General features: G+C 37.2%; 3 protein-coding genes across 7 annotated transcripts in view; all 3 read right to left on the bottom strand.

The window, feature by feature from the left end:
- CP (ceruloplasmin) overlaps positions 1 to 10,366 on the bottom strand; it is a 34,385-nt gene extending 24,019 nt beyond the window's left edge. The window contains exons 1-4 of the mRNA XM_088132246.1: positions 10,179 to 10,366; positions 1,905 to 2,149; positions 921 to 1,133; positions 45 to 218 (exon numbers count right to left, since the gene is read on the bottom strand). Coding sequence (XP_087988372.1) covers positions 45 to 218; positions 921 to 1,133; positions 1,905 to 2,149; positions 10,179 to 10,333 — 787 coding nt within the window. The 5' untranslated portion in view covers positions 10,334 to 10,366. The remainder of the gene's footprint in view (positions 1 to 44; positions 219 to 920; positions 1,134 to 1,904; positions 2,150 to 10,178) is intronic.
- Positions 10,367 to 10,434: 68 nt separating this feature from the next.
- On the bottom strand, positions 10,435 to 19,028 carry TM4SF18 (transmembrane 4 L six family member 18). 2 transcript variants are annotated; one of them, XM_007441000.4, is made up of 5 exons: positions 18,851 to 19,028; positions 16,627 to 16,716; positions 15,105 to 15,247; positions 14,578 to 14,758; positions 10,435 to 12,149 (listed from the first exon to the last, which is right to left on the bottom strand). In XM_007441000.4, the coding sequence occupies exons 1-5, from the start codon at positions 19,025 to 19,027 to the stop codon at positions 12,135 to 12,137; spliced, it is 606 nt and encodes a 201-aa protein (XP_007441062.1). In that variant the 5' UTR covers position 19,028; the 3' UTR covers positions 10,435 to 12,134. The 2 variants fall into 2 exon arrangements, with proteins under 2 accessions (XP_007441062.1, XP_087988384.1); XM_088132258.1 differs by having other exon boundaries at positions 14,578 to 14,621.
- LOC103065035 (uncharacterized) overlaps positions 18,665 to 23,899 on the bottom strand; it is a 52,943-nt gene continuing 47,708 nt past the window's right edge. The window contains exon 13 of one of the 4 annotated variants that reach the window (XR_015794437.1): positions 18,665 to 18,799. The gene's annotated coding sequence lies outside the window, so the exon portion shown is untranslated. Of the gene's footprint in view, positions 18,800 to 19,036; positions 19,166 to 23,899 lie in introns of those variants that run through there. The other 3 variants (XR_015794435.1, XR_015794436.1, XR_015794438.1) reach the window with 3 other exon arrangements.

The following is a 23,899-nucleotide window of genomic DNA, read 5'->3' as shown; positions in this document are numbered from 1 at the left end:
AAAGTTCTTAAAAGGACAAAACATGTTCTGGAAGATGCTCTTACAGTGCATTTTATTGCTTTCTTGGAAGTCTTCATTCTCTTTGTCAACTTTGTCAGGTTCAGAACAGTGTTTCTTAATATTCTCATCTAAATACCAGCTGAAATTTTCATCCATCACAGAGAACATCAAGACAAACTCACGGTCAACATCTTTATCTTTTCCATTCTGCAGAGTGCCTTAAGGGAAAATAACGCTTTTTAAGACTTTTTGCCAACTAAAATGATGATTAAACAGTTTTCTTCAACCTGATGCCATCTGCACATCTTGAAAATAACTCCTAGAATCCCCCAACTGGCATCATCATTGGCAGTTGTACTCCTAACAGATCTAGAGGGTGCAAGGTAACAGAACACTGCATTTAAAAAGGTCCATCATTACGCTAGATGAGGTAAGTACTGTATACACGGGAAAGCCAATGGTTGCCATTTATAAAACTCCAACTTTTTGAATTTCATTTCTTGGTCATGGGTGAATAGGATATACAGTAGAAAGTCAATGCAGACCAAAGAATTCTTGAATTCTTATACCTTTAATCATTACACACAATGAAAAATGACAAGAATATAGTTCTTCTTTACAGTTTATGTATTTTACAGAAATTCCATTTGAAACTTCAAAGAAATTTTGAGTGGCACAGTCATTGTAGGTGAACAGAGAATGCCTTGTCTCTCATTTGTTAGAATCAAAATGGCAACAGCTCTCTGTCACCAGCTAACAAGAGAGAAGTTGAGCTCCTCTTCATTAGTGGTGTTCAAGCAGAGGCTAGCCAGCCCTGCCTGAGACATTTAATTTGGATTCTTGCACCAAACAGGATAATGGATGCATTGGCTCAAATTCCTAACTCTATGATTCTGTGACTCTATTGTCATATCTTTTACCTTTTCTGCAAGTGACCAAAGCTCCAATAAGTCCAGAAGCAACATCCTTTGGAGCATCTATATGAGAATGATAGATCCTAGTCAAGCAGTTACTATCTCCTTCTGCTGGACCATGATCTTCAGTTACATCCCACTTATAAACGTACTGCTCTCCTGGCTGCACAGCATCATCTTTCTTTTGTGAATGTTCAGTATTATCAGGATAGAAAGCTCCTAAGAAGTATAAGAAATATTACACATGTTACGTAGTCATTTCGTTTGATTACACTTTTTTTGTGCTGCTTCTTAGTATGTCCTACAGTAATTGTGATTTTAAATAATACCTGTAACATCTCAGAAAGAATTCTTATATGCATGTGCATGTGCATAAGATATATCCTCTCATATACCTATATATGAATGTTTGTAGGCATAGAAAGACATATTTAAATCAAGCAAAAGCATTTGGTATGATTTTTTTCTTCTTCCAAGTTGGCCATAGATGGAAACAGAAAAGCAAAAATTACTGTAAAACAACTAAACATTATTTAGACTTTCACTGTACAAGATTCACATGGGGTCATGGGAATAGGCCCATCCTGACTTATTTATGAATAACCATTAGAATGGGTTGACACATTCCTCTCATGGATTATGTATGAACATTAGAACATTAACAGTATTAAAATGCACTAAACAAAACACTGTTTTGGATTATAATGAAAGCTCTACACTCATACAGTTATAAGGAGATAAGATCAAACCCCAGGGCTGAAGTGGAACTGGCTATCTCAATGTTACTTACTCCACCATAGGCATTCAGTTGAACATCCAAAGTCGTCATATAAATCCAAGCGATGTAAATGTTGAACTGATATATGGAGGTCTGATGACTATAAATAAGTGCATTCCTCAGGATAGAACACATAATTTGTGCTATTTTTTTCAAAAGGAATGATAAACTCAGCTGCCAGAAGTCTTGTTAAAAGAACACATAAATCTTACCTTCGTTTTCTTTTGTGTATTTGACACCGTGGGGATGGAGACTATAAGCTCTAGTAGCAAAATTTTTTAAGTGGATGACAAAGGAGTCCCCAACTTCTGCTTTGAGAACTGGCCCCAGGAAGCCCAGCCAAGGTGGTTTTTCCACAGCATGACTGTATGAGTTATCTGTGTATTGTGTGTACACAGCTTTTTTATATGTGCTTCCTATCCGATCTGGGCCTTGTTGTAGAAAGACACTAGCTTCCCTGAAAGAGAAACATACAAACAATTATATCAACCCAAGTCTTTTAAAATGATGTATTATTTACAATAGTTGTCTACAGCTTGCTGGATGGAATTTTGAGAGTTGTGATCCAACACATCAGGAGATCTTCAGAGCGGGTGCTAGGCAATTAACAATGATGATTCCTATGAATAAGCTAACAGAGCAAATATTATTGTCTCAGATCAAATATGGTTGCATAAATATTTCCTTTTGTTATTTTTTCCCCCAAAGGCTACATACAAACAGGTGGAGAGGTTGTCAGAACATGACTGCCCATTTGCTCTTTGTCCATATATTGTCCTGTACCACCATGCCCATCTAACTGGCCAAGTTCGCACAACACTAATCTAACTGAACAACAATGACTGTTGTCACTGCTGATTCATCCATCAGCTCTGAAACACCATCCCTACTGTTTGCTCTGGCAGAATTTTCTCTAGCAGGAAAATTTCTTGCAGGTTCTCTGGAATATCAACATGATGCCTTGAAAGAGCCAAAGAAAGATGGCCCCAAATGGTCTGTATCATTCTGCCTACTCTGATTTTTTACTTTTTCCCAAACACTATAACCACTATATATAAATACCCACCCACACATAAGATCAATTGTACTGTTCCCTTCAGAATATGTTATGCTAACACAGAGTTAAAAATAGTAAGTCAAAGGAATTAAGACAGTGTTTTTCAAACTTGGCAACTTTAAGATGTATGGACTTCAACTCCCAGAAGATGTGTGGACTTCAACTCCTCAACCAGCATTTTTCATTCTTCCCCTTTCTCTTGACCTAGTCACTCTTCTTTCATTTATGTGTTTTGTAATTTGATCCTCATTCATTCTCTCTATATGCCTGAACCACCTGGATGATAATCTTCCATATTGATCATTCACTTTTACAAATCCACATTCATTCCAAACCCACTCATTTGGCTATCTCTTCTTCTTTCATGTCATAAACTTCTCTTTTTTTATTAACTAAATATAAAAAACAAAGGGAAAAAAAACACAAAATTATAAAAGAAGGGGGAAAGGCTTTAAAAATAAACAAAAACATATAGGGCATATATCCACACAGACATACATACATCAATAAAAGGAAGCCATGATTCATTACCATCATCCATAGCTAATCTATATTAATTAATTCTGCAGACCACAGAACAGTTGAAGCTGTATATTTGCCTTCCAATGCTTTTGGTTTTAAGGTACAGAAAATAACTTTTCTTTGTCCACATGTCAATTTGCACATGGCAGAGATAAACAACAAAAGAATATAAATATCTGAAAATATTAAATCTCAAAGCTGAGTTAATACATGTAATAATTTCCTTCGCAAATTGAACAATATATTTAAACAAAGCATTAATTTCACTACATCTCCAACTATATGAATGGAATGAGATCATTTCTAAATTAGTATTTCTTGTTGAAAAAGATGTAACCTAAAAATCTATTGAAATTTCTGGGGTTTTCTTAACAGCTCTTCTTTTTATTGCTTAATCAAAACATGTAAACAAATAAAGTAAAAACAAAGAGAAAGGAAAAAGGTACATATTGTCAGGCCTAGCCCAAGGAACTCCAAGAGACAATGCAAAATCAGTTCAGCTATGTTTATTAGCTACAACCTCTAGCAAGAATCTTCCCAGACTGAAACCCCAGGTCCTAAGTCAGCCAGCCACAACAGTGTGAATTCCTCAGGGAGGTGCCAGTCTCATCCTCTTGTAGTTCCCACGCTCCTGCCGCGAGCTAAGAAAATGCTTATCTCCCTGAGCCTGGCTTTCATAATTCCATTCCATCATATATATACATAGATTAAACATTTTGAAAAAATGTTTTTTAAAAAGCGAAACAAACTAAATTAAAAATGCAAAAAGGATATTTTGGTAGCACCCCTCTCTTTCTTTCTCCCCTCCCCTCTTTTTTTTTCCCAGCCAATAATTGCTACTTGAATATTTTTATACTTTACTTTGGACTTTATTAGTAATTTCTATTTGGATAATGTTTATTGTTATTGTTATTATTTTTTAAACAGTTTCTCTTTTTGTTCAAAAAACATACTCTAGGTAACTTAGCTTGACTTGCTTTATGATATGTTATATATAAAGTAGCAATTCCTGCTTGAATTTGGTTAGATTTCTGCTGTGTGTGTGTGTGTGTGTGTGTGTGTGTTTGTATACACACACACACACACACACACACATACAGAGGCTAAGATCCTGTGGGACTTCCAGATCCAGCAGACAGGCAGGCACTGGCCAATCAACCAGACATTGTAGTAGTGGACAAGGATCAGAAGACAGTGGTAATGTTAGATGTAGTGGTGCCAGGTGACAGCAACATCAGGAAGAAGGAGTATAAGAAGCTGGAGGAGTACCAGGGCCTGAAGGAAGAACTAGAGAAGATGTGGAAAGTAGATTTTTTAATAACTTTTAATCATGTATTTATGATTTTAATTTGATGTAAGCCACCCAGAGTCCCCCATTGTGGGGAGATGGGCGGGGACAAGTCCACTAAATAAATGGGGGGGGGGGAGGCCAATGTGGTCCCAGTGGTGATAGGAACACTCAGGGCAGAAGGGTGAGAGGGGAATTTTATGATCAATTTTTCCATTGCTGCATATTCTTCAATTTTAGTCTCCCAATCCTGTATTGGTGGCAAGGGTTCTCTTTTCCAATGTTATGCCAGATTGATTCCAGCCTCTGTCAGCATAAATCTTAATAAATTATGATGATTTTCATTTATATTCTCTAGAATCATACCTAATAAAATATTTGTAGTTTTAATTCAAATTTTATTTTCAGAATTTTCTGAATGTTTTGGTGTATTTCTTTCCAGTACTTTTGAATCTTCTTGCATGATCACCACATATAGTAAAATGTTCTTTCTTTGTTGTGGTATTTCCAACATTTCTTATTGTATGATTTATCCATTGGTGTCAGCCTTACGAGGTAGACCAGACAGGAAACATGACCAGATGAGCTAATTCTACTTTACTGTAAGGTTACATTAACAGAATCTTGCAAGTCTGACTTCTGGTTGAGAGCCATGGCGAGGCTAAACATCCCTTTTTGGAGTGAGACGGGATCACAACATGGCATGCAGGATCCTTGCCGCTGAAATGCTCTCCAGATGAAGGAGAGATCTTTGATAGCTCACATGACTCTTCACAGCTGTTTCTCATGAATAAACCATAGGAATAGTTGTGTTGTGGTTTGCCTGTGGGTCGAGTGGCTGGGAGTCAAGGGAGGAACATCTTTGCTCACAGTAGTTAACTTCTTTTTTTGAAGGGGTTAAAAGATATTTTTAAAAACTCAAGGAAGGAATACAAGGTTGGCTTATCTGACCAGAGCTAAAGGAGAAAAACAGTCACATCTGTTTGCTCTTACTGGACTTTTGCTGACAAAGAACAACTGATGAAGCATTTGGATTTTTTTTGTTTTTTTAATTCAATAGATGAGATATGGGGTGAAGAGTGATTATGTTACATTTAGAGATAGTGATATGCCCTTTCTGGGATGAAGGGGGAACTTTCTTTCTTTCTCTTTCTTTCTCTCTTTCTTTCTCTCTTTCTTTCTTCCTTCCTTCCTTCCTTCTTTTTTTTTCACACTTTTGTATTTTTCTGTTTGTATTTTTTGTAGCCTATATTGGCTTTTATTTTTTTTCATTTATAATACTTAACAAAATGATTTGGGGAAAAAAAAAGAATCCTGCAAATTTGAAAGTGCTTCTCTACCCCCATCCCCTTTACAGCCTAAAAACTAGGGAGGGTCTCTTCTGAACCTCTTGCCCTGCCTACATTCCTGCTGTGGGCTCAGCTGCCTTTTATATGACTGTTCCCTTGGTTATGCCTCGTTGCCCTGTCTCCCAAGGTCATTCCCACATACCATTACAATTTGGGCAATCCATAGAACATTTTATATCAGTTTCCCTCAGATTGTAGCTTGGTGTAAATTTTATTGATTGTTTCCATAGATTTCCCATTGTTCCACTGTTATTGCTTCTTTGAAATTTTGCATCCATTTTATCATACTATTGTTTATTTTTTCTGTCTCCATACCATATTTAAATACAATTTTTAAATATACCTAATAATTATCTTGATTCTGTATAAGTATTTCCAATTTTGTCAAGTTTCTCAGGGTCCCTCGTTCTTTAAGATTGCTCTTCATTTTTCCAGTTATTTTCCAGGTATCTGCTATTAACCATAATAGATTCCTTCCTTTATTATGCAATTCTTGTATCTTCAGTCTATTTCTTGAGTCCAGATGTATAATGCTGGCATATGTACTGCATACAGATCTTTATTACTGCAATTATCTTTGAAATAAAAAGTTATGCTAGTGGTGAAGATGTTGGATTTATCCTTGCTTTTAAGGAATTTCAAATTATTAACAGACTTTCTCTTATGTTCCTTCAAATTCTTATCTTCTTTTATTTCCTTGTATCATAAATATTTGTGAAGTCCATTGGCTAAGCCTGCTCCTTCTCTAGTTTATTATTGTTATTAAAAGATACATGTCATCCAACTCCCAGCAACTCTGGGCAGTTTACAAATTGCAGAGAGATCAAGCAGCACATGGATGGATGCACCACCACCATCCCCACTCCACCATAGGTCATCTACAAGTGCAACCAAAGCTGTCCCAATACTAAATCCTTGTCTGAAACTGACTGAAATGAGTCTAGATAATCTATTTCCTCCAGGGTTCTCATCACCTGCAGACCAACAACCTTCCCCAGAAAGGGAAGGTTGGTCACTGGTTGATGGTTATCTAAGACTGTTGGGTCCAAGAATGGCTTCTTGAGGAGGCAGCATACCATTACCTCTTTCAAGGCTGGGGGCACCGCCCACTCTGTCAAAGAGGCCAACACTTCAGCATGGGCCCAACTGCAGCTTACTTCCTTGGCTGCTTTCACGACCCAGTAGCGATCCAGATCCAGTAAAGTTGAGCCGGTGACAGCACAGAGAGTGTAACAGAATGTGAGAATGACCTTGGAAGATCAGGGGAAGAGATGCTGCCTAGGGAATGATCAGATAAAAGGGAGAAAAGCCCACAACTGAGTAATGGGCAGAGAAAGAAACTTAGAAAGGACCACCTCAACTGATCAGGGAGGGCAGGAGATTTGTACTTTCAGACTTGCAAGATTCTGTTAACATTGCCTAACAATAAAATAGAATTCGCTCATCTGGTTGTGTTTCCTGTCTGGTTTACCTAGAAGGACTGACAGAGTGTCACTGGCTCAACTCATCCCAGATCACACCACCAGACTGTGTCCCAGGCACTCCTGCCCAGTCAGAGTCAAAGGCAGAGCAAATCTGAGCAATTTTATTTGCCAGATAGCCAAGATAATCCTCATATTCTACTATTAGGAAATTTTATTAATTTTGTTATCCATGATAGATAGCTTGCTCTATTGAAATTGGGAAAACGTCTTAAGCATGCCATTCCCACTGCATTTAGCTTACTTCTGTGTTTCCTGAAATACCCAACTCTTCACTTTTATATAACAAGGTGACCAGAATTGCCCACTTACACACAGCTATTTTTGCTTCTTTTGACAGATTCATTCCTCACAACAGAGAATATACTACCCACTTCATACCAGCATTTCATGTCTTAAAATGTCTCCATCCAAAGTATTTGTAGATGTGATTATAGTTCATTCTGTATATCAGAACAAGACTGCCTTTATAGTAAGAATAAAGTTTTCTCTGGGAATATCATATTTAGTCTGCAAAAATCTGAGTGATCATTAGCTTTTCACAATGCATTGAAGATCTCACTGTTTCCCCAGGCATGTGGTCAGGTGGGTAGACGAGCTCTGTTGTTATTGATGTGAACAATGAACACTGTCGTATTCTGTCACCTTCATCACTAGACTCGCCTTTCGGAGTCTTCTTGTTTCCTGTATGGCCTTCCAAGGATAACTTCTTAGTCTATCAGAGTCAGTAACTTCTGTCTCTGTTCAACAAGTCCACACCTCTCAGCATTTAGGTTTTATGTCATTTCACTGTTTGATTCCCAGCAAGCTTGGGACAGTCTGGAAGATTTGATTCACTCACAGTTAGCCAATGAGTTGCTTCAAAGTCTTGACTAATTCAGAGGGCTGTACAATTTTAAAGGCAAACCAGTATTGTTACAAATAATCATGTACAAGCTTGTTTTTCAGGAAGCTTTGTAGGAGACAAATTCAATTGGAGATGCATGTATGGACTTGCTAGAACTGTACAAATAATTCATATTTAATTGTATGATTTCCTGTTGACATGGGCACTGTGATCTTTTCCTTCTTTTTCTCTGCAAAAATAATGGCTTTCATTTAAAAATAAACCTACATTATTACTAAGATTCCTGAGGGCTGAAGCATTTAAATGGAGGTTAAACATGAAATACAAACTAAGCCTATTCATCATGTAATTTAACCATCCTCAGTGACTTTTCACCAACAAGGAATCTAACCCAGCAATTCTAACTTTTGTCAGAGACTGAAGACAACAGCCCACATACAATAGCACTAAACATCTGATCTATATTTCTAGTCACTGTTGCCTAACTTTTGTTACATTATGTTTTTCAGGCATTCTTCATACATGTATTGCTCTTGCTAGGACTACAGATCTGAGCTATAAAAATATTTTTTTTATTTCAGCACTTCAACTTTCTCTGCACAGTCATGATGACTGGGTAATTGACTTCAGTGGAGAAAAAAACATATACTAATGCGTGGGGGGGTGCACATACACATCCTGTCCCCAAGTTCTCAGAGTCTTACAAAGACCTGCTTGCAGGCTGTCTCTCAGTTCCTTTTGGGAAGAGGAAAGGAAACAGACTAAGGAAGAAGAAATCACCAGGGAAAACACGCCCAGTATTATGGCCACGTGAGAACACTTGGGGGCAATCTTCCTCTGGAACATCAAAAATATCTGCCTGAATGCTCAGCTTTCTTTTCTTTTTAAAAAAAATCTAGCCTAGTCTATCCCAGCCTAGTCTACTCCAGCTTTCTACATCATCTTTAAATACGATACCAAGTAGTAGAGCTTTTAGTTGTACTACAGTACCAAACTTCTCATTTATATACATTCTACAATTGCTCTGCTTTGTTCCAGGCATTTTACAGCTGTTTTCCATCCATATTCTTCCTGTGTCTTCCTACCACTCTGTGTCTGTTTATTAAGAACACTGAGGAATGAAAGATTGAATAGTTTCACCACAGCTGTTAATTATTACCACAAGAACCTCCCCATGTGAAAACCCTAGAATCAAGGATCAGCAGTGCCATGACCATTGCTCCTAGAATGCCCATGACCTTGAGAGAAAGCACTTGCAGAACCCCCAAAATGAAATTAAAAAAATAATAAAATGGCTGAAACCTTGGTGTTTTCAAGTAATATCTCATGGAAGAACATTCAAATAAATGCATTGCAATGCCTGAAAAAGTTACTGATTCCACCCCTAAGCAGTAAAATGAAATACCTCCAAATAGATTAGGATAATCATATTTACACTGTTCTTGGATAATTTCCTTTCTCTTATGCCACCTCCTGGTCAGAATATTTGGGCTGATCTAGTTTCAGTTTTTGATCCAGTTAGCAGAAAGCCCTTCTTCCTCCCACTCCCAATACATGAACATTAATCTATAATTAGGTCATCTTCTGTTTTGTACAAGTAAATCTGCATTATATATGATACAAACAAAAGTAAAGTTCCCTTTATAATCACATACACCCTACAAAGAAAAAACATGGCATGAACAGCAGGCACAGAGAGAGGCAAGGGCCCAATTCCTTTAGTGTTATGTGAGGTAACGTTTTGGCAGGCAAAACGTGTTCTGCAAGTCATGTTCTCTGGCTGAAATGTCTCTTCTGCATGGCTGGTATAAATATTGGGCACCTAGCCTTCTTTGCATCCAGTGATAATCAGAATATTGCTTACTAGAAATAACAAGTAAGCAGTTCATACTAAAAAAGCGAAAACTTAATATGAACCCAATTAATACAAGGTGAGACTTACTCTTCTTCTGAAAAGGGCTTCCCAGATAAGATGTTCTTTGTCCCTGGTGCGTAATTCCAATCAACTTCTCTAATTCCAATGTAGTATTCTCTGGTTATTGCAGAGACTTGGAATAAGTAATAAGCCAACAAGTGGCTTAGCACAGACAGCTTCATCTTCTAGGCTGTTTAGTACAATGGACTCACCCAGGAACACCTTCTTTATATATCTTCAGTATTTCCCCTTTGCAAGCTTTTACTTAGCTCAACAGCCTGGAATGTTGCATAAGTCTTGTTTAAACACACACTGCCAGATTTGGTGGCAATAACTCTTAGGGCAACTCATGGATTATTTGAAGCAACAGCAAAAAACATTTTTATTACAGTTAATCTTGTTCAAATGCAAATCAGGTTTTAGATCTCAATATGTGAATTTGGAAAATGTTCTTAAAAGGATTTTAAAAGATTAAAAAGAGTCCCTGCTATGGTGAAATGCTTTGGAGTTTCCCAACAGGACATCAAGCTTCTCCTGTTTCTTCTATTTGATACAGTAAAGCTGAAATTTCCCACATTTCACAACATGGGGAATGTTATATTTGAGCATTAAACTGGAGGACAATGTCCAAAATTCTATGCAGTTAATATATCAATGCAATATTAACAAATTTCAGACAAGACTGGCATTACTTGTGAATATTATTAAAATACTTCTTCCTGAATGCTTGGTTGCTTGGTCATGCATGTCTTAATTGATAACTGGGACAAATTGTGCAACATTACCCTAAAAGCTCTACAATGCAATCTGAAGATTTGTTTTGTTTGTTTCACTAATCCCAACCTGTTCAGTTTCTTCTGCCATTCTCTTCAAAAGCTGACATTTACAAGGCTGATGATTAGCAGAAACCAAAAATTAACTTCAGCATGATCACAATTATGTTATGTTTTTGTTAGTTAAAATGTACCCATCCAATTCAAGTAGACTTTTATTAGAAGTAAACGGGTTCTTGAGCAACTTTATCCGCTTTTTATTTTCTGACCCAATTATCACACAACAGCAATAATTTCTTTGGAGCAGGTAAAAAGGCAAGCTATCACCAGTGGAGAAATGATCTGATCAGTAACTTCTGCAGAGCTTCAGTACTACAGATGCAAAGGGAGCCTTTTCAGTGATTCCTGAAACATTGCAGCTGAGCCAGAAATAAAATGGCAGTTGAAAATAAAAGACAGTATGAGATCACAAGGATGTGAAGAGGTGCAACGTTTCTTAAGTTAGTACTTTACTTTATTTTATTTTATTTTATTTTATTAAGGATAATCCCTGTGGGCAAGTATCCAAAGCAAATATATAACTGTATTTCATTAAGGCAAATTAGGGAACCACTCAATTCTTCTTGGTCAATGGGTGAACCAGCATTGGGTAAGACTGGTCTTATGGGTTTCTGCACACGAAAGACATTCCCCAAATCTCATCTCAGATTATGACATTTCTCCCAACATCTATGCAGAGGGAAGTTTTTATTCAGTTGTGCATTTAATCATGCAAAATCCCATTTGTGATCCAAAATGGTGTAGTCCAGATATAAGTTTATCACCTCACTAAGAAGGTGTCTATTGCTGTTGTTCACAATAATGTGACCACCCAATGAACTAAATATTTATTCATGTAGTATCTATGATATGCAAGTGATTTACATTATGTAAAAACAAAAGATCCATCATTTTTCAAGGGGCTCACAATTTAAATACATAACAAATGCAAGGGAGGGAAAAGGTATGTGAACAGGCAACAAGAAAAACGGACTATCCAAAAACTGCACACTTGAGCTGAAGCATCTGGAGCATCATAAATAATATGTTTGAAAAACATTGGTATTCCTTCTTGTGTAACACAGAAACAGAAGAATCTATTTAAAAATTAATATCAAAATGTATGCTCAGGGATATGATGGAGTCATGTTGGAGTCATTCCTCAAGATGGTTAGACCAGTGCAGGCTGTAAAAAGAACAGAAAGTTACAAGATTTTAATGAGCGTGGTTCTAGGATGCATCGCAGGGCTTGTGGGTTGATTGTGCTGACAGCTGTGGTATTTTTTTTTTTTTTACCTCGGCTGCTGATTTGTATTTATTGTGAGATTGTTATAATATTGTGTGTTTTTAACTGTTGTTAGCAGCCCAGAGTCAAGATGTTGAGATGGGCAAGCCATATACATTGAAATAAATAAATATATTTATATCCAAACTACTGCAGTCAAGATAACTGATTCCACTGAGCACATCAATATCTCCTTGTGAATTCACATTGGCCCACAACCCAAAAGCCTCAATTGATCACTGACTGAATCAAGTTTTTTTTAAAAAAATATGTATCAGTAGTTCTAGCAATATATGAATACTGGGTCAAAAGTCATAATTTTGAGAACAAAGAGTTCATACCTGCTTTCTCCAAGAAGTGCCTGACACCCCATGAGTCTTCATAGTAGTGTAGTATCAGCAAAGCTTCATCCCGTCACTAGCTCCTTTTTTTAATTGGGCAGCAAAAGATACGCATGCCATCTAGTGGGTGTTTAAAGCTTTGCAGCCCACAACTGTTAGCTCTCTTCTTAACTCGTCAGCAAAAAGCCGTAAGTGTGAGCCAGACTGGTGTAGTGATAAGATAGTGGACAAGGAGTGGGGAGGTGTAACCTCAAGTCCATTCCTAGCTATGCACATTTGGGCCCCAAACTGTTTTTCAGCCACAGGGTTGCTTCTGTGAGGTTAAATAAAGGGAGATTCCCCATGTTCTCTTGAAGGAAAGGCAGCATATAAATTTAATAAATAAATAATTATGGCTGGGCAGCTGCAGTCAGACAGCGCTGCAAAAAGTGTGGCCTTAGCAGCCAAGGCTTGGTTTTGGTAATGGAGAGGCTTCCTGTTTCTTCAGCTGCTCTTTCTGGCTACCCTCTTGCCTTGGAGGCAAAGTGGGGTAATTAGTAAGGACTTTAGTATTCTCACAATTTGGTTGTCTGGGTAGAATTAGTTTAACCCTTTGATAATCTAGGTTTGGGAGTGAATTTGCCATCTGGGGGATTAGTTGACAAGGTGCAAGGGACTTTTTTGGGGGGGGTGTACCTACAACAAATTAACTCCTCTCCCATTGATCCAGTTAAGTCTGTGACAGGATCATAGCTTCTGTATGTGGATTATGGACCCCTCCAGATTAAGCTTCTATTGTGCAATTATCCTGCCTTGTTCACAGAATTTTACAGGCATTTCACTGAATTCCCATTTGTAATCCTCCCATTTTTTTCCCCCAGTACTTTTTCCATCTTTTAAAATTGTCCAAAAATTGCATTTGTACATTAACATAGACCAGAATTATAAACAATACAGATTTAGTATAAAGAATAGTGCTTACTCACGCCTGCTCTGTCTGCCAGCAGAAATGGGTAAACAAACCGTGGAAGCTCCTTCTGTACTTTGCTTACCAAATAATGTGATCTAGAAACTCACACCTGAATCAGAAACCATGAATTGTTCTGGTCTTCCAATTTCTGGCTAATTTAGGAGAGGCAAACCAGAGATTCGGACTCGTATGTCATGATGAAGGTACTATGGAAGGAACTTTCATAGTTTGTTTGGTTCTCTCTCTCTCTCTCTCAGTGCTAAGCAGTTCATTTATAGTAAGCTAGGATTATGAAACATTTTGCCTTATCTTTGGTTGGGCTCACATAAAATAAGAAACTGTAACTTATTTGTTTTTGGTTTAGCATAATATATTTTATTTTTATTTTTTATTTGTTGGATTTCTCCCCCACCCATCTCCCCCACAATAGGGGACTCTGGGCGACTTACAAAAAACATTAAAAACTATATCTAAAAAATATATCTAAAACACAAATACATCCAGCATTAAAACAATACTAAAAAAGGAAAATTATATATATAATTCTACCCATTATGGATTAGCATGTGTGTACCAAGTCATTATGGTTTGTTCAGCAAGTCCCAGTGGGGGAAAAAGGCATGAATTTAGCTAATGCCTTTTGTTAGTTATTAGAATGAACTTTATAAATGGAAGAATCCTATGTATGCTGCCTTCTATATTTTCTGTAGGTCTAAATCTTTTAGGACATCTTTCATAAACTGGATCCCCCCCCCCATGAGTAGAGATGTTAAGTCCCAGAATTCTCTGCAATATACATGCTAACTGGGAATTCTGGGAATTAAAGTCCACATATCTGAAGATGCCAAGGCTGGGAAAGCTGCGTTAGAATGCAAAGTGTAGGGAGGAAAAGCTGAAGATGCTGGTCCTCTCAGCTATCTATAGACTCTATTAAAGCCTAAGTAGAAGAAGATACAGTCTTATAACATATGGAAGAGTAAAAATAGCATAAACAGTTATGGTAGATAAAAAGAAAACTTTGTGGAAATTGTTCTCTTACCTGAACAAAGACAGGATAATTTCCACACAGGATTTGCTTTAATTCTGCAATTATTTTCAGAAAGCAGATCAAGATTTGGAGGCCGCTAAGAACTATCAGAATAGAAAACAAAATGATGTTCCACTCCACTACATAAGCAGGCTCAGTGCATTGGGACCAGGAAGTATGATCCATGAGGTAGCTATCAGGGGAAACAGTGGCATAAAGAAAATGGAAGTGTATTATTACTATGATTGCAGGTAAAAGGCCTGTCAGGTGGTCCTACCCCACAGAGTTATCAGCCCAAGGACTCTTTGTCCATCCATCTATCAGAGTTCTAGAGATGAATGCAGGGAGGTCTAAGAATCTGGAAATGGGCTTGGGTGAATGAATCAGTTTTGAAAATAGAAAGGAGAAGCAGTCCCAAGCCCAGCACCTTGCAAGGCCAGGGAGCCACACCAATTGGCCATGAGGGGATATCATTTTAATATTTGGTCTAGGACATCAACATATCTAAAGTTGGCCCCACAGATAAGCCTGTTTCTTACCTGCCTGCAGTATCTTTGAAGGCATATTCCCAGCCAGCTGAGGTTTTGCAGTATGGGCCTTGCACTAAGCCCAAAGCAGATATGATCAAACTGTAGCCAGAGAATGCAATCCCTAGTAGGGAAAGCACAACAGAAATGAAACGCTGCATTAAAAGAAGAAGAAGCACAGTGAGAGGGAGTGAAAGGATTCCATCATTACAGGGAGTGAACTATCTACGACCTTAGTTATATCTTATCCTTTGCTCAAGTGTACAAGGCAGTAGAGCTGGGAAAATAGCTATTGCTGGTCTAGAGCTTAGCATGCTGTCCACTCGCAGAATGCATGCTGCATCTCTCCTTATCTAATCAGAGAACATAGCTGGCAGATTTATGGTTGTGTCCTGTGGTTAGGCAAGACGGGAAGTCACGAGCATCCTGCCTGAGAGCCTCAGTGGTACATGTGCTCACAGCAGTCTCCCTTGTGCTCACCAGTCTCCCTTTACCACTGGCTCTCTATTTTTTTAAAAGCCATTTGATTTTTTTTAAAGAATGAGAAGTTGTCATGCTGCAAAGCAGAACACCTTAAAAAAATAATAATTAAAAAATACTCTTATTTATTATACCCAAAATCATGACATCTATGTTGCCATCTATGTTGCCCAATGATATTGGCAAATATGACCCATAGCCATGTAGGTGAGTTCGTAGCAGATTTGAATCAGTTTCTCAGAATAAGTTCTTAAGCCACTGCAAGGCATCAGTTCTCTTTTTAAAAATTAATTGTGGTTCACGTTCTTATCTTTACAAAATCTTATTCTCCCCACTTACTTTGCATGTCATTAAGCAAATATGTCATTCCATATGAAGTAGGCTGGATTATTTTTAATGGGATATGCCAAAGTTGACCTCTCATAAAACACCCAAACAGATCCTTAAACTCTGAAGACCATGTAGATCTCATACTGTAGAGCTAAGCTCTTCATGTGACAAAAGGTGACAGAAAGGACAATATTAATTCATGCTTCTTGGGAGGAAGACAGTGTGACTGTTGTGGAGATAGCTTTAGGGATTTGTACTGCTAAGGCTGAGCCAAAATGTGGAATTAGGGAAAATATTAATTGTTCATTTAAAATATGATGACAGGCCAAACAGGCATCTTTGTGTTGCTTCCTCCCTGAGACTACTCAGAATTACACTAATTGGTTCAACAGATTTGCAGAGCATGAGGCTGCAGAACAGTGCCTAATAGAGAGATAGAAGTAGGGAAGAAATATTTGGCAACAATTCTAAAGTTATCTCTGTTGATTCTGGTATAAAAACACTGGGGAAGTCCGTCTATTTCAGAATGGTGGCTAGCTTTTTTCCTGTTCTTGTCTGCTGGCCTTTGCAGATTTGCTGCAGAGATAAGAAATAAAGGCCTCTCTCTTTTTTTATCTCCATCACAGAATAAGGAAGGAAACAGCAGCCAGTGGGTCAGAAGAGTCAAAGCAGGAAGGAAGGTCTTTTTAAAGCAAAAATGCTACATTTGCAAACAGATACTCACCCTATATGTTCTGGTGCAACTTTCACTTTGGAAGCATTTATAAAAGGTGTCCCGGTCCAGAATTACCAAAAGTGCTGCCAGCATAAGAATCTGGAAGACAGTAGGGAAAGCACAGAAGTTGAGTCTAATAACATTGAACTCACAAAATCATGCTTCCAGAAACTGATATCATTCTGATTAGATAATGCATGAAGTTGAGTAGCTACCTTGCATCAAATTTCACTGAAAGCACAGAGCCAAGTCATGTCAGAAATGCATTATTCAGAAATATTTTCAGAAGGAAAATATATGCAACTTAGGGTTGTCTTTATGTTCCTCATAGTCAAGCGTGATTATACAGGTAGAATTTATGCATGAACATTAAACACTGCCAATAGTTTCATCTTTTGAATGTGGCATAGATTGCTTGTGCTTCCCTTACCATATGATGAAAAGGGTTTTAAAATATAAAATGTATAATGTTAGCTTTTCAAAGACACCCATACAAATAGCAAGACAGAAACACAAAACGATGGATATTCCCAACAGGAAATACTCTAATTTGCATTGGTGGTCTAGACGTAATAGAACTGGTATCAATGGGGCTTTTTTCCATGTTTCCTATACACTGGAGCAAAAGCTTGGTCTTTGTTCCAGTCATGGTTACCAAGGAAATGGATAAACCACCCTTCCTGATATCAAAACTATCAGATACTTTGCATTTGTATTACATTTACAGAAAAAAAGCCCTCTAAATGTATCAGTTTAGAGGCAAAGAATCTACTGGAAATCTCTAGCTGTCAAGTTGTTGCCGAACTACAAATCCAAGCATTCTCCACCATTTCATATTCTGGCTAGGATGCTGGGAATTGTAGTCTGGATACCTGGAAGGTTACAGGTTCTAGGATGGCATGATCAAAAGATGGCCTTGCTTTTGAAGAAACTGACATATCCCAAAGGACCATCTTGCACCTAAGAAAAAGTATTTTGTAACTCACTTTAGATAGACCAAGGAGCAAATAAAGCAATCCTTTGCATTGTTTCTTTCAGTAAAGTAAGTTGGGAAGCCCACATAGGTAAGATCTTCATGGGTGCTCAAAAGCATATATAGAAGCATTAGACTAGGGCTAATGGCTATGTAACATATTACCGTAACTATGTGCTAGTTACAAGTTAATACAATGTCTTGGCACTCCAACAGTGGCAGGTGCTGGAATATTTAAGAAATATTCATATTCCTTTTTTATGTGCATTTCTTATTTTCACTTGGAAAGTAGTTGTGGAACCCACGTGAATGTCAGGATTCAGCACCATGTGAAGAAATACTAAGGAAGGGGCTTTTAGACAAAATCTTTATTGTGCAATTACTCTGCCTCAAACACAGATTTTATGGAAGAGGCAATCAGGATTTCTTTCATTTATAATGCGCACAGGTTTTCCCCAGGCTTCCTCAATCCTTTTCTTTTTTCTTGTTAAGGCTCACAACTGCATTCATGCAACTAAAAATTAGACATAAGGGAATTTTGTTACTTAGATATCAAGTGCAGACATTCTTGAGCATGTCTTGAGTATCCAATCAGTCTTGCAGCTGACTTAAAGGATACTAATTGTGGATAGCAGACTCCAGTATATTAATTCTGAAAGCAAGCCAAACACTGGTTACCACAAACTCCCACTGGAATTCAACATAGAGCCAATTTTTGTATTTTTTTAAGCAAAACTCGGTCATACTGAGTTCAATAGTTTTGGAATATCATCATTGTGAAACACCAATATATACTTTAATTCCACAGGTCAAAGCTTTTTGAAGTATGTCTTCATAATAGGAAATTAGGATAGAAGCTTTTTGAAATAAAAGAATGAATGAAGGTATAATGTTAGTGGGACTTCATTCCAACTACATTTCATTTGTTTTGCATGTATATATTAGTAAGAATTATTGTTAATCCAAGTCCACAACCATCATTAGATCAATCATACAAATCAATATAATGACCTATGTAAATATATTTAAACCATTTGTCAGGAAAACAAATAGCCAAGTTACTTTAAAAATTACCTCTATCAACTTTAAAACACTCAGCTACTGAAATGTTGTGTTTGGCTTTTGAGTAAATGTACTGCTTCTAAAATAAAGTTATTATTTTGATTCTGTCCCCTCCTGGACCATCTACCATTTCAAGATCAAACAGTCCTGTGGAGAAAATGAAAGATGTATTTAGCAAACCAGAGAAGCCATACTTACCATAATACCTGAGAAACAGATTCCTTCAAAATACCAGACATAGTTGGTGAGATTATTGCTGGAGGCATATGAAGACTTCCCATCAGGAAAATATAGAAGAATATTTATAACAATACTCCACAGTGCCAGGGGGATCAACAGGCAACTCAAACAGCCGCTGCACTTTTGTAAGCCCATGTCAAAAGAGCAGAGAAAGCAGTGGATAAATTCTTTCCCAAGTGTTCAAAAGCTCTTGCTTTCTTGGCTGAATGGAGTCATTTTGCATTTATAAGAATCGGTTGCTGGGATATGTTTCTCGTCTGACAAGTCCAGTGCCTGGTAAATAAAAGTATTGCTGTTGGTAGAACAATAGAGAAATAGCACTGGCTGGATTCTTGTCTTATCCTGAGAAGTGGAATGGGGTGGGGTGGGGTGGGCGTTCCTCTGAAGAACTTTGTTTCTAAAGGGAATTCCCTATGGTTCTACTCAGACCCCTCAATCAATCTTAGGAAGACAGAATTCATCTGAAAGGAAAAAGTAAGAATGGATTGTGTGTGTAATCAGGAAGTAGTGACTGACTGCTTTTCGTCTACATAGCAGCATGTAATCAGGTTAGCATTTAATTGAGATGTACCCATCCAAACTTAGGCTTGGAACCTTACTTGGAAATTTATACACTGGCACTAGATGAGGAAGGAACCCAAATCCAACATGTACTATGCTCATGAGAATGTATTTGAATCCCATTTAAAAGGATGCTTAACTTGGTACTATTCCATGGTTTCACATAGCCCAGAGTAAGTTTATTTATTTAATTTATTTATTTATTGTTAAACTTGTATGCTGCCCATCTCCCCCAACAGGTGACTCTGGGCGGCTCACAAGTTTATTGTTTCATAGGCTGAAGAAACTTGGGATGTTCAGTCTGGAGAAAAAAAGACATAGGGGAGACATGTTAGCCGTATTCAGTTATATAAAGGAAGATACAGAAGATGGTCAAGAACTATTTTGCATGGCGACGAACACTAGGACCAGAAATAATGGGTATAAATTGCAGCTACCTAGTTTTTGTTTAAATATAAGGAAAATCTTCCTGGCGATAAGATCTGTACAACAGTGGAATAGTCTACATAGGGAGGTTATGGGTTCTTCATCTCTAAAGATTTTTAAAAGACTAGAGAGCCACCTCTGATGGATGGCTTAATTGGCTTTTCTGTAAACTGTGGGTGGGTAAATAACTGTGAGTCCTTGTCTCTTCCAGCTCTACAGTTCTATGATTCAATGATAGCAAGAACAAGCTGAAGGGGATTATCTCATGGAATAGTAGCAATGCAAGCAATCTTTTCAGCAGAAAAAGATAATGGTTATCAGGAATGATGATGAGAAATAGTTGTGGGTTTTAGCTGCCCTCACAGACTGCTGATGCTTAGTGGTCACACTTTCCATGGGAGGACTTCTGGTATGACTGGTCCTTACAGAAAACTCTGGGATCTCTTTAGATTAGGTAGCACATAGGTTAGGCTATGCACTTTAGGATTTAAGTGGCTGTATTGTAGATAATTACAGCCATTAAAATGAATGGAGCGATTAATAATAGGCAAGCAAGAAGAGCTAAAAAGGGTTAGAGTGACTTGTGTAACATAATAAGAAAGCACTTGGGGCAGAACAGCATGACTTCTTTATCTGGAGGCAGTGATGTAAAAATAAATTTAAAATGTATCCAAATTTCCAGAGGACTAAAGTTTATACGTATTTGCACCAGAAGTGTGCTTTTTATAAGAATATAAACCCTTCTCCCAATGATCATGAGACTGCCTCTTCCAAATGTCCCAGCATTGTCTTTGGGATCTTTCAGATAGTGCACAGTGAACAGTCAATCAGACACTGTGTATTCTTTTTTGCGTTTTCCTCTGTGATGGATGGATGGATGGATGGATGGATGGATGGATGGATGGAAGGAAGGAAGGAAGGAAGGAAGGAAGGAAGGAAGGAAGGAAGGAAGGAAGGAAGGAAGGAAAGAAACCATATGAGGGTTATAAATAAATCTCTCTTCTATTCCCATCCCATAAAATTCCATTTTCATAATGACAATTGCACAAAAGTCTCGTTCAGAAGCATCCTTCATCTCAAAGGACAATATGTTTTAATGTATGTTATTGATACTGCTGTACCAATGAATCCTAGACTCATAGAACTGTAGAGTGGGAAGGCATCACAAGGATCATCAGATCCCACCCACTGCAATGTGCAGGAAAATCAAGTTAACCACCCATGAAAGGTAGTTGTCCAGCTTCTTCTTTAAGCATCTAGAGATGGACAACTCACATGTGTACGATTCCACCATTATACAGATCTTGCTCCAAGGAACTTGTTCCATATTGTGGAGAATTGGAAGAATAATTCAGATTGAATCAATAATCATATTACATATACAAATACTGTATATTAATACAATGTGTATTTTGTTGTCTCTCTCTTGTAGCACCTTCAAGAATAAAATTTTCTTTACTGTGCCAGTTTGTGCTTGCTAGTGATTAATCAATTATAGAGTTAATGCCTTGAGAGGAGGCAGTAGATTTGAGGCATAGTCTTATCTTGCTTCCTTCCGCAGTAAAATACAGGAACAATAGAAGAGAATATATGTAGCTCAGGATTGAACTGTGGAGTTTTTGGTGTTCTCTGAGCTTGGATGTTTTCTTGCAGATGTTTCATTACCCGACTAGGTAACATCTTCAGTGGAAGGACTCCATAGTACAGGAACAGCTTGTTAGGATAACAATGAGACCTTTGGCATAAGTTGTATATCAAAACTATGTGGCCTTTCAAGGAATGTGTCTACAATGTTTTTACACCATTAAGGATACCACATCTCTCTCTGTGCTTATCTCGTTTCTTTACCAATTGTAAAGTGACTCTTTCTTTATTTGGGATCTCCTGCTAATATATAAGCATGCTCTAAAAACAAAAACACCAAGTCTACCTTAATCATGGATGAAAAACAAAATAAGAAACTAGAACTTAGAAACTGAATCCTGCTTCAGTTTTGTAACAAGAAGCAAAGACTGATAAGGAACAAGATAAGGCGGGATTCCTGCCACCTGATCCATCATCATATAATCAAAAATGTCATAGCACAATATGAATAATCCACTGAATAATGCTGGGCCAAATTGCTGTGGAATTGCTCTGACATTATCTTCCCTTGCAAAAGAAATTTCTCTTTTCTGCCTTATTCTCTGAGTGAGAATTTATTTTGAATTTCTCTCAGTGGTATTTTTATTTTTAAGCTTATTTTATTAAAAATTGGGGGTGCTACTGCTGCTGGTGATTGCTTCCTGTGATACAAGAAACAATAATTTTTACCAGTCTGAAGCCTCTAGGGCTACCCACATTTCCTAATCTGGAAAAGGTATATGGGAGCGCTTTCTCCTGAATACTTTCCTTGGGATTTAAGTGACGTTTGAGAAGCCAGGAAGGATGCTTACCCACTAAAGGTCTCCATAGAGACAGATTAAAGCTTAATGATGCAGATTGGTTCAGGTAAAACCCTTGGCATCTCCAGTTAAAAGGATCACATAGCAGGTAATGGGAAATTTTCTAAATTTCTACTGTCAAGATGGTCAACATTGGACTAGGTGAACAAGCAATCTACCCAGATCACTTTATCAAGAAGTGCACTTCCTATTTCCTTCCCTTATTCAATTTATGAAAAAAGAGAGTGGCCTTTGAAATTTATTTCAAAGTTGAAGAACATTTCAGTGAAGAGAAATGGGGTATGTATGCATGCATTTAATTACAAGATAGCCAAGAGGTCAGGGTCATTGTAGAAGTAGCACAACTCCAGAGTGTAAGCTAAGACTTCAGTGCATTTCAGCTCTGAGATACTGGGTGGAATCATTCTATTTGTAGCAGACTAGTATTGTACTATCTTATTATATGGAACACTGAATTTTCTTTTATAAATTCTACAAATTTTCTTTTCTAACCAAGCTGCTAATTGTAAGTTGGCTAGCACTGTAATATTTTGCAACAGTGAATGTTTGCAACTTAAAAATGGAAGTTTATATTTTTTTTAAAATCCACAGTACGTATTTGGAGTATAAGTGAGAGAAAAAGATGTTTGTCCCACCCCCTTACAATATATATAACCAATATATACATATAACCCAGAACTGTGGCACTTCTGTTCTGGGTGCTGGAAGTAAGGGTTAACCTCAAATTAACTTTCCTACCTAGATCTGAGCAACAGGTCAAGACTAGGTTAACCCAAAATGTCCAATAATTAACCTTGGTGACAGGGAAGGAAGGCAAATGACTTCATTCTATCTTGAAACGCCTGGTGTTTGGGATTTTTTTGACATATTGAGGCTGGTTAAATATTTAATATTCAGTTAAATATATCTGGTAAATAAAGCCAATACCTAAGTACAACACAGGTTCTATGCTGATTTTTCACATCTTAAAATGGAATGTAGTAGGTAAAAGTGATCAGAGAACGTTAAAAAAAGAAACTTCTTTACTGGTATAATAATAATAATAATAATAATAATAATAATAATAATTATTATTATTATTATTATTTAAATTGTATGTCTCCCTGGGCAACTCACAACATTCAAACAAAGAAAATACAATAAAATCAATAAAACATAAAAAAGAAAGTTAAAAAACAGCAAGAGCGATGAAGTGAGGAGTCTTATTCTCCCTCGCTGAGGAAATAGATAGATAAATAAATAAATAAACAATACTGGATTATTTGATGGACATCTAGCAAATAATAATGTCATTTACTCAAATATATATCAGAATGTTGCAAGGATTTCAATATATTCCAGTAAACTACTACTTTCCCAGAGGACTTTGTTTACCAAGTGGGTTGATTAACCTTTTGGCTAACTAAAACAGATTTAATTAACTTCAATTCATTTGCCAGATTAAAATACTTATTTTGAAATATTCTAGAAATAATTAGCCTGAATAAATATTAAATGAAAAATAGGACTCTGTTCATGTAGGAATCCAAAAGAAATTTGTCACAACTAAAATACTATTTCAGACTTGGTGCTACTC

Source organism: Python bivittatus, unplaced genomic scaffold (genome assembly GCF_059951505.1).
Source record: "Python bivittatus isolate LINGU-HERP-01145 unplaced genomic scaffold, Pbiv_v1 ctg000980_np1212, whole genome shotgun sequence".
In the NCBI taxonomy this organism is placed as follows: Eukaryota; Metazoa; Chordata; class Lepidosauria; order Squamata; family Pythonidae; genus Python; species Python bivittatus.
Note: the sequence above shows the minus strand (reverse complement) of the source record. Positions and strands in the feature narration are given on the sequence as shown.